The sequence below is a fragment of the Oculina patagonica genome, unplaced genomic scaffold (genome assembly GCF_052425735.1).
Source record: "Oculina patagonica isolate OP01 unplaced genomic scaffold, crgOcupat unplaced208, whole genome shotgun sequence".
Classification (NCBI taxonomy): Eukaryota; Metazoa; Cnidaria; class Anthozoa; order Scleractinia; family Oculinidae; genus Oculina; species Oculina patagonica.
The window spans coordinates 3,242-13,837 of NW_027558046.1; the positions used below are offsets into that span (position 1 = coordinate 3,242).

Below are 10,596 nucleotides of genomic sequence, written 5' to 3' on the forward strand. Positions count from 1 at the left end.
CTTAGTCTTGGGCTGCGGCGTATCAAAACAAGCATTTGGTGGGATCTCAGCCATACCAGGTTTCTGATATTACCATCACTAGAGTTTCGAGGCAACAAAAGTTATCACAATAACGGATAAGCAAAATTATTGTTTAGCGAAAATAATTCCAACACTTAAAGAGGTTTTATGATCTCACTGAATTTCTTTGAAGTTGAACGAAGCACAGCATTCATACCAGCGAATAGAAGTTTACAGTGGAAAAACGGGATCGCCGGGCAAAATGTTTTTGTAAGTTAAGGGGCGTTTGTTATTCCGGGGTTATTTTTTGAAAAGTGGGCTGAAGAATAGCGTTCTTTATACCGGAGTCTTTCCTACACAGGGGTGTGTTGGTGGGATAGTCAATGAAGGTGCTTCGTTGCCCTTACAAAATCTTTCCGGGCATCTACAGAATTAAGGTAGTCGAGGTAAATTGCTCTAATCATAAATGCCTTTAACTGCCAACTCTTGTACGAATTTATTTTTGATTACTCAAAAACTTAGTCTACGAATATTTCAATGCCACTTTACCTTAAATTCCTTCTAAAAAAGTTTCAATCGCCTTTTGGAAAATCTACTGTCCTTAATGTTACTATATATGAGCTTTGTTCCAAAACCAATCATGAAAACAAAAATATGTTTGGGGATAGGCTCCAATATGGAATAGTATGATTAAAGATGAAGGCTGTCTATTAAGGAATTTTTGTCTTTCAAATATCCGTGTTGCGAGCCCCCTTATTCTTTTGTTTTTATTTTCAGTTCTCAACAGTCCGTATATTTTTGATTGGCGTCGGGTCAGATAAAAGAAATTTGTTTGTATTCAAACTGTCAAAACAACAAATCATTTTTAATTACGACTTGATTACACTTCAATTCCGGTCGGTCAAGGAAATTGCAGAGACGTTTGTTTTGACATTTCTTATGGGATAAAACTGAGCTCGACTCCGTTAAAACTTTTAAAACGTCTTACATCAAGAAAGGGGAACCGACTTGGAAATCAGTCTATTAAAAAAAGAAAGAACCCGCCGTAAACCTCGTACAAAATGAATGCCAAAGTTCTCCTGGTTTTTGCACTCATACTTCTTGTAGGTTCTTTTGTGACAGAAAGCGATGCCTTCACAGCAGGAGGAGGAGGCAATCTTCCTGGAAAGCGAGAAATGGAAGTGAGTTATTAGTTTCATTTTGTCCTTTTGGCGCATGTTATCAAACATTGTTTTAGACAGTTACACTGAAACAACTCCTTTAACACGTAAGCTCATTTTACCCGGCATCAACGTTTAGTTCATCCAAAAAGAGAACTTTACTAACTGTAATTCAATTAGATTTCTGCTAAAATAAATACTCTGAAATGACTACACGTCTATGGGAGCTAGCTACTCGATTCTCTCTTTTTTACGCTCTCCAGTTCATCGTTCGCCGGTGTCATTTTAACGAAAAGCTGAAAGAACGATGAACTCAGTCTGGTGTTGCATAAAAACTGGAATATCAAGTACCAACCAGTAATACGTCTATTCTATTTAAATGGGAATTTTCAAAATTAAGTGTCTGAAGTAAAATACGCCAAATGGCATTTATAAGCCGATCAGGGTTGTACACTGAAGACGATGAATGAGGCAAAACTCCAGGCGGTTGGGATGTGGTTCTGCCGCCGAATTCTTGGGTCAGGTGGACAAAACGAACGAAAAGGCGAACAGATGGATGGATGGACGAATGAAAATTGGAATTAAAATCCTTGCAATGAAATTGCAGCTTACATTTACTGCACTAGGCCGAACGATCACTATGAAAAATGCTATTTCGACTTGTGTTTGCATACAACACCAAATCTGACATAAATGATAGTTAATCAAATACCGTTCATGTAGAGCGCTAGCCTCACAGACAATTCCCTTTTTTTTTCAGCATCAAGTGGCCGGAAGGGAATTGTGTAGAGCAGCCAGAGAGCACTGCAAGCGGGAGTTTGTGTTAAATGACATTGAATGAGCCGTGCGCCTTTAAGAGACTGAAACAAACCAGAGTGGATTTACACGCGGAGAAAAACCCAGGACTACCACTCGTATTATAATGTGAATTCATCAACTAATAAAGAGTAAAAAAACAATTTCGAGACGGTGCCATTTATATCTGCCTCGTCCCAGGCATCCTCCTCCTTGGTCGTTCACGGTTCGCTTGGCGTAGTGGACCTGATTCGGACGGAAAAACCAAACCCCGGCGCTCCCTGTTTTCCCGCATTAACCATCCGGCCGATCGGCGCCTGGGGACAAGGCAGTCATTTCTCTAGTAGTTCGAGTTCTTTTTCCCTGTTATCGGTTGATGTAAATGGAACAAGGATCTCGAAATATTGCACAGGCCGAACGAAGGACGGGATGCAAAAATTGAACTTGATGACAACCTGCTTTCAGGTTACAAAGGCCCTGTTGAAGGGAACGGCCCATCAGTTTTACCTAACTATAACCGTGGGTCAAAATGGGGGAAGGGGGATCTTTTAAATCACGTAACGTAGGGGCCCTTTTTAGCAGCAAAAGAAGAGCAGCATAAGTTTTTTTTTCCTTTAATTCAAGACAATATTTTTACTAATTTTCCCCAACTAAGAACAAGACTAATGAAAACCTCGGATGCAGGTGCTAATATTTTATTCACAATAGATTTTCTTCATACATAACATTTCGTTACATTTAACATCCTATCAACTTATATGAGGTATTTCTTTGCGGAGGCTGTGTTATCAAGTGCATTTCCAATAAGCGGTCCATGAGGAAAAACTGTATTTATTTTGTCATTCAAATACGTTGTAGTCAAAGATATTTTACCCTCCACAAGGAACAAAACGTTTAGGTTTTTCCAGAGAAAAGCAGATCTACATTTACAAAAGTGCGTTACAATGGCTAAACTCTAAGGTAATCGACATGACTGGGAAGAAAAGCCCTCGGTTTTACTCGAACAATACATTTCTTTGATGAATTATAGAACCAGCTCGCTTAACCGCGCGACATGTTGTGTGACCAGCACACAAATGCGTCACGTTACCTATGAAGCGAGATCTGGTCACGTTGTATCGAGACTAATCCTCTGTGCATCAATCAAGTGCTTAAAATCCTCAAACCATATCAATCACTCAGTTAAAACATTACAAGAATTATCATATAAGTTTTTTTTAACAAACGCTTAACAAGTAGAAAGCAAGAAAACTGAACACAAGTGCAATTTATTGAAAGATGTTGGACGAATAAAATCGCTTCACAGAAGCAATTATTTACATTCATGGCGAAAGTTACCGTTTAAAGAACATGGCTTAAAATTTCAAATGCTGTGTACTATGAACTCAACGTACGAATGTGATGATCAAAGATTTCACCACAAATTAAATAGCAGAGCGGTTCCCTTGAAGAAATTGTGACAACTTTTCTGAGCCCCGTAATTAAACCGTGCAACGTTCGGTAACCAATCAAATCAAAGATACCTCTTTGGCCAATCGTGTACGAAATCGAAATTGTACCGCGTGATTTTTCCCGCGCATTTCCCACGCTGGCCACAATGTTACATGTGTTCGTTTCGAGATCAGATAAGCTTATTGATACACTGCCGCGGCCGGTTGTTAAGCCGTACAATCCGTAAGCTATCATTTCTTTAACTCTCACCAAGAAACCGCTCCACTTTCAAATGTGAAATTGTTTTTTAAGGTGTTTTAATGAACTTTAATTTTATAAAAAGCAGTTAGGTCTTCAGCTAGCGAGTCATTTTAGCCCACTTTGTCGAGATTATTTAGCAATAATAGAAACCTTATTACGGTAGTAGAAAAAGCAACTTAGCTTTAACATATGAATATTTACATGCAATTTACTTATTAAATCCTATACAACAATTCTTTTATCCTTCGTGAATTCGCTTACTGTATTAAAACGTTTCTGGCAGGAAGCAGATCACGGCATTTGTGAAACAAAGTTTCAATAAATATTGTACTCTTCCAAGAAACTTGTCCAGATTTGATCTTTCCTCGTCTCTTGTCCCTAAAGCTCTGAAGGATTCTGAAATTGAAAAAGATGATTTGTTGGCTGTTGCTGTGCAAGAGCGCGCATGCCTCGGTCCTGAGGTTATCTTGGACGACAAAGCTACAACCCCAGACAAAAAGAGTTCGGAAGGTTGTAAAAACATGCCCGATTAGAGAGAGTTTCAAATTCAATTTAGCAATCCCCATTCCTGTACTGCTGTAGGGTCCACTCGTTCCCCCTATCAATGTTGGTTTCCCACTTAACAATCTTGTGTGTGTAAAGTCGCTTTTCGGTCAACATTAAAGAGGGGAGGGGAGGAAAAGAACAAAAGGGCAAAACTTCCCAAGACTTTTGTCTGGGGTTGTATATATATTCTGATCGCATGTGAACGAAAAAAGGGAGTTCGCTTACCTGTAGCTTTCATACAGGTAAAGGTTCTTTTGCAGGTCTTATAACTTGTATGTTTCCGTTATTCATCACAGCTGATATCTCGGATACTGGTGATTGATGTGTTTGTCTAAAGATCTAAGAAAAAAAGGCAGATAAATACAATTAGTGTTACACTAAATAACTTCAAGCAAAAACAAACATCAATCACTGTACGTGGTTTACAATCTAAATTCCCCTTACAATATTAGCACATTAGTACGCATACAGGTAATGAGAATATTGCAGTTGATCAGTTAGAGATATTGTCTTGATGTATCACTCAATTCTCTCAACTAACATGAAAAGAAATTTGTAGCCATAGATAAGGAGATATAATATTTTAGTACGGGAAGGGTCATGACAAAATTGAATTCAATAGTCGCATTGCTGTACGGTACCAAATTTAACACTTTATAGAGGACCACAATTAACATTTTCTTGCTGAATGCTCACCTGCGGCCCAAAAGAGGGTTTTCCTTTCTTCTCTCTGTATATTAAATAGCCTACGAATGCTCCCATGGCGACTGCAAAGGTGCCAAATACAACGCCAAGAGCTATAATGCCATCTCGACTGACACTTTCTGTTTCAGACGGCTCCGTTGAAGTCGATTCCTGGACACTGAAACAAGAGAAAGAGAAGCAATTTTTTGTTAAAAATTTAACATGAATTTATCTAAGGTAGTTTACAACTTGCGTGCACTTGCGAGTCCGTTTGGCCAGCACAACGCAAGTCATTACGCAAGTTCAACTGCGATTGACGTCTTGCGTCCACTTGCGTTACCGTTTGGTCAGGGCTTTACATTACGATAATTCATATTAATTGACTGTCGTTTTGTAACAAAGATGAAAAGCAAGTATGAGTATTACCTTGGTTGGTGATGATCAAGTGGAGTATTGAGGCTCCCCCCTGGCCACACGATCTTTTTCTTTATACTGAGTCCTTGATCCGGGGAGGGGTCGTACGAGCCAACTTTAATCCACGAGTCTCCATTCAAATTCACCACATCGTAAATGGCCGGAGCGTCTTGACTGGAATCAAAGAACTGTTTACCGCCCGTTGAGCTGTCAAATCCCGTGCTTGCATCTTTCATTTTCCGTAATTCTGTCATGAGCTCTTTTTGTACGTCCGGCCGTGAGGAGTACTGCAAAGTGGAAATAAACAAATAAATTGGTCACATGGAGGAAGAACATAGGCATGCAACACGTGCAGATAGATACGAGCACCTTATAGTTAAAAGGTTTTCAATTTTTATTAACCAATCAGAAAGTTGCATACATCATGTTTCTTGGCAACCTTAGACGAAATCTACGGGCTTAGCTCAGTTAATAGTCGGACACGGTTTTTCGACCTAAAATAAATATCGGGTCTCTGACTTTCGTTGTGGAAAATGACCCAAGACGGTTTTTCTTACCTTGTTTATGGTTCCCGCTTCATGAAGTCTTGTTAGAGCATGCGCATAGGCAAGAACTGCGTCATAGACCTGGGCCACATAAGCTGAAGCCTGTAAAATGAGAGTGAAAAGGATTTAGCGACTGACGAGAACGTGTATTGTAAGTAGCAAATATTTCTGTAATAATTTAAAACAAGTTTTGTCTGAAAGAAGGCACTAAGGACTGAAAACTAACCTGCAGCATCCGAGGAGAGTGAATAAGGCCTGGATACAAGGCTGCGTCTTTCTCTTTCCAGGTCTTTAGCAATTTTTGGTACAGAGCTCCTTCACCATTCTTAGGCCTGGTGCCTACCATGCCCTGCATGGCAAGCTGCAAGTTTGGAGACTCAACAAAATTTGATGTCGTGGCACCGTCGGTCCCAATCCACGTCCATCCTTTACCGGTCATGCCCTGGAAACGAAAGGTGGATGATGTAAACGGCTGAACGCAAGGACCATTGCGGATAAGAAAGAGAGAGGATACTCACAAGAGAAAGGTTCAGACAACTGTCTTGAACTGAAATTGAGTTGTGTTCTGTGAGACTAACTCACCTGTTCTATCGCTTCCTGAAACACTTTTTCCGAGTCGTCAGTAGCGGCGCTGACGAGGTTTACTGCTGACCCAGCTTCCTTTATCTGAAGAAATAGAAATTTGTTTTAGTTTCACCTTTGTTAAAAATAATAAGATCAAACAAAAAATTGAGTTAGAAACACTACAACAAAGTCGCTCCTCAAGAGAGACCACAAGGAGAGTTTGAAGCACGTGTTAAGAAAAGACGTCCATTCGGCGAAATTTTAAAACCTCGACAACTTCCCCCAGTGATTGCATAAATTAAAATAGTCCCTACCTCTTTGAGATGTTCTTTGATGCTGGCTTTGGTGTGCGCTTCAAACCGCTGCTCAGTAGCAATGTCGACACCTATCTGCCTCACTTCCACGGCAAACTTGCGCGCGAGCTCCTCACTGTACAGGTCAAGTGTGGTGATAGTTGACACTTGCGTCCACTTGTATCTTTGAACCAGCTTAGCAAGCGCTTTTCCTTGGTACACATCAGAGGCGCATGTGCGAAAGAAGTTCGGATATGTGTCCTTGTCGGATAACTGCGCAGACGTAGAAGCGTACGACATTTGGGGAATCTTCTTGTGTTTCGTGGCCGCAGCGATGGCAATGGAACAGTCCGATCTGGCTTCGCCAATGATAAGGTCGATGTCATCTGGAAGATTCTACAAAAGAAGTCGGTAATGTTTTAGTTACGGTTGCTTGAATCATAACAGGGCACCCACTCGTCTAGAGAGACCCTGATTGTGGAAACACTGTATAGTTCTACACTTCGGCGCATAGGATTGGTTTAGAATTGCGCGAGACAACTTGAAAAGTTCATGCCCCGAAAATCTACTTTTCAATATGTTTACTTATAGAATAAATAACTACAAAAGAATCCCAATTTCTCGAACCCTCGGTTTCTCGAAACTCCTAATTTCTCGAATCAATTTTCGTTTCCCTTGGATAGAACTTTTCTGTAATTTTACCCCCGATTTCTCGACGAATATTTGTTTCCCCTGGAGGTTCGAAAAATCAGGATTCTACTGTACGTTATAATAATAACAATAATAAATAATAATAATAATAATAATAATAATAATAATAATAATAATAATAATAATAATAAGTTCTGATAGTGTGCTTCGTTCAACACTACAATGTCCAAGGCTGCCGACATAAACAGCAAAAGTTTCTCAACTATTCATTTAAATACGAGTTTGTGACAGGGAACCTACCTCAGCTTCGCGCTTGCAGGATTTCGAATCTTCACCTCCATCAACAAGAACGTAACTAAACGCAACTTTGAAGGGGCCTGTATTAACGAGCTCCACAGCGACCCTAAATGCTGCCTGCCACTCTAGTCCCAGGTCCCGTAACGGTCCCAGATCTTCGTGAGTGGGAAAGAAGGCTGCAATCTTGTAAGTTGGTCGACCTTTGCCTGGAATTCTTGTCACGCCACCAGGGAACACAGGGTCTCTTCTCAGAGTGATTTCCTTGCTCTTGGAGTCGTACTGACCGACAGTGATCCAGTTGTTGCCCTGAGGAATTTTGAGGACATTCATGTTAGGTATAAAAGTTGAGTGAACTAGTTTTGTCCGCAACTGAGAATGACTAAGCGGAAATGTTACGATTTTTACATTGCTGAAAGCAAGTAAGAAAGAGCAAAACGTCTCCATTTGAAAAGGAGTTTATCTCAAATATTCGATTTCAGGTAAATCAAGCTTATTGCAAACGGCTTTGCAATATGATTCGCAAGATGTGAAAATGAAAGCTGTGACATTCGAATCAAGACTAACAGGGTGCTACTTTGCTACATTGTAACTGATAAATTGACGAAATTAGGGTTTGACAGCGAAGATGTGTTCCTGTTATCCTAGGCATTAGTTAGTCTTTGTTTTCCCGTACAACGCCACACGTCCAATGACAGACCTCACAATCACAGAAAAGACGTTTTGATTGAAACTACATTCTCCTTAAGTAGAACTCCAAAAATGTGCAGAAACTGTAGGGATATTTGCACGGTTGATGCAAACGGCACTTACCACGAGGTTAACAACAGCGTACAGTGGCGGCGGGTCTTGATTCTGATTGAAGAACATGACGTTGCCAGTACCAGTCGCGCTCGGATAACCCGAACTGAAGTCATCGAATGTCCTTAGCTTCTGGTAGAGATTGTCTCTCACAGTTTGCACGTCTGACGTTCGACTGATGGCTTTTTTATTGACCAGGTCTGAGAGAGCCAAAGCGACACCATGTACCGCGTCAAACAGTTGCGCAGTGAATGCCGCGGATGTGGGAGTCTGGATGAAAAAAAGAAAGACCATCAGTGGACTGAAAATGCAAACCTTTACAGTGTAATGGATAACAGTTAACTGCTAACTGACGAGGGATTAGCGCTCTAAAACATGACGACTTTTAGCAGTTAACAAAGAATTAGAGTATTTGATCATATAGTAACCTCCAAGTCTGTGGATGAAACCTTAATGTGTGATCTAAGTCCTTTCATATGGTACTCGTACGAGGTATTGTTAGATGTGCTGTACAAAGGTCTGTGGATGTAACGATACCCTCATGAATGGAAGCTATTACAACTATGTGATTCTTACTTTATTTAAGTCCGTGGATGAAACTCAGGTGTCATGTGAGAGGTGCTATTTATGTTTTTTTTTTCTATCTGACTTATTTGACACTCCTGGCAGCATATGGAAACTTTTGATTTTCGAGAATTTTTCGATTAAAAATAGTAATAAATCGATCTGCCAAAGCTTTGCTTACAGAGACTGACAATGGAAACTCTACCATAAAGACCATAAAAAATGAAAATAAACAACGTACGCAGAGGTAAGAAAAAAGACCTCCCCGAATATAACTAGCGAGAAGGACTCACCGGCTTGCTATGTACAATCCCAGGGTAAGTTGTCGAGTCTTTCTTTAGCCAGGATGCCAGGAACTTCAAATAAATACTGCCCTCTCCGTTCTTAGGCTGTGTTCCTATCATGCCCTCCATAGTGCGTTCCAGGTCCTTCTGATGGTTGAACGTGGACGAGGTCGCACCGTCGGTCCCAATCCACACCCAGCCTTTTCCCGTCATGCCTAGTTCCTTGATTTGTTGGAAGACTGTTTCTGCATCATGGCGGACCATGCTGATCAGGTGGACTTTGGACCCAGACGACTTCAACTGGAAAACAAACGCAAACAATGAGTAAGCAATCGCGAAAACTAGGGTTGCAAGTTTTTTATTTGCGCTACTTAGATTTAACACGGTTAGGGACTGGTCAATAAGTATCAGGGGGGGGGGGGGGGGGGTGGGCCGGAGCAATTGGAAAAGTTGTGGCTCGAAAATTTGTGACCCACCCCTTCGTTCTGGCTCAAAACTGACTGACCCACCCCTGACAGGAGGTTGAAAATTACATGACCCACCCCCTTTGCTAAAAAAATCAAGGGACCCATCATTTCTTTATCATCTGTTAAGGGTTGGAGATTTTTTATTTGACTTCAGCTTTAAATGTGAAATTCCCTACATAGACATTTTCCCTGATGGACACTGCTGTTCCATGTACGTCTTTTTCCATTTCTTAACACACCAAAGAAGGATGAATTTATCTATCACTTCTCATACTAGCCTTTTGTAAGTTTTCCACATTTTTGTGGAAAGTCCATGGGGAAATTTAGACACAAACATATGCAAAAAAACTGAATCAGTATGTGACATTAATTCATAATCAATTATTGAAAAGTTCATATTTTTATATAGAAATTAATAACATAAAATACAACCACTGTCCATCATTCATATTTGCAGAGTTTGAGAAAAGAGTTTACTGGTATTAAAAGGCCTAGAGCCCAGTGTGAATCTATGCAGGTTGAAGAGAGACAGACAAAAGTGATGTTATGATCACAAGCCATCTAGGGGGGTCAGGGGGCATGCTCCCCGGGAAATTTTTATATTTGGGCCTTTTGAAATCGCTAGGAATCCATTTAAAACTGCTTACATGGAGAAATTTATATATACTGATGAATACAACTTTTCTTGGAACTATAACAGTTAAAAGTTAGTGAATAAATAAGATGACCCACCCCCTACGTGTAGATCAAAATTACATAACCCACCCCTTTTCGAGGGCTCAGAAACTGATGACCCACCCCCTTTCTGCTCCGGCCCACCCCCCTGTACTTATTGACCAGTC

General features: G+C 40.5%; 1 protein-coding gene and 1 long non-coding RNA gene across 2 annotated transcripts; one reads left to right on the forward strand and one right to left on the reverse strand.

Annotated features, from left to right (window-relative positions):
• Window positions 1-963: 963 nt before the first annotated feature.
• Window positions 964-2,119, forward strand: LOC144640238 (uncharacterized). The gene is made up of 2 exons (XR_013568310.1): window positions 964-1,181; window positions 1,921-2,119. It is a non-coding gene; the product is annotated as an uncharacterized LOC144640238 (long non-coding RNA).
• A 486-nt stretch (window positions 2,120-2,605) lies between these two features.
• LOC144640237 (uncharacterized) lies at window positions 2,606-9,583 on the reverse strand. The gene is made up of 11 exons (XM_078499437.1): window positions 9,297-9,583; window positions 8,452-8,709; window positions 7,645-7,947; window positions 6,715-7,089; window positions 6,419-6,502; window positions 6,063-6,278; window positions 5,849-5,938; window positions 5,304-5,578; window positions 4,890-5,055; window positions 4,419-4,532; window positions 2,606-4,043 (listed from the first exon to the last, which is right to left on the reverse strand). The coding sequence occupies exons 1-10, from the start codon at window positions 9,549-9,551 to the stop codon at window positions 4,428-4,430; spliced, it is 2,127 nt and encodes a 708-aa protein (XP_078355563.1). The 5' UTR covers window positions 9,552-9,583; the 3' UTR covers window positions 2,606-4,043; window positions 4,419-4,427.
• Between the last annotated feature and the right edge of the window lie 1,013 nt (window positions 9,584-10,596).

Coding starts and splice junctions, on each gene's coding strand:
- LOC144640237 (XM_078499437.1), bottom strand. CDS start 9,551: ATGGTCCGCCATGATGCAGAAACAGTCTTCCAACAAATCAAGGAACTA. Junction 7,948..8,451: donor ACGCTGTTGTTAACCTCGTG/GTAAGTGCCGTT, acceptor AAAATTCCTCAG/GGCAACAACTGGATCACTGT. Junction 5,056..5,303: donor CTTGATCATCACCAACCAAG/GTAATACTCATA, acceptor CTCTTGTTTCAG/TGTCCAGGAATCGACTTCAA.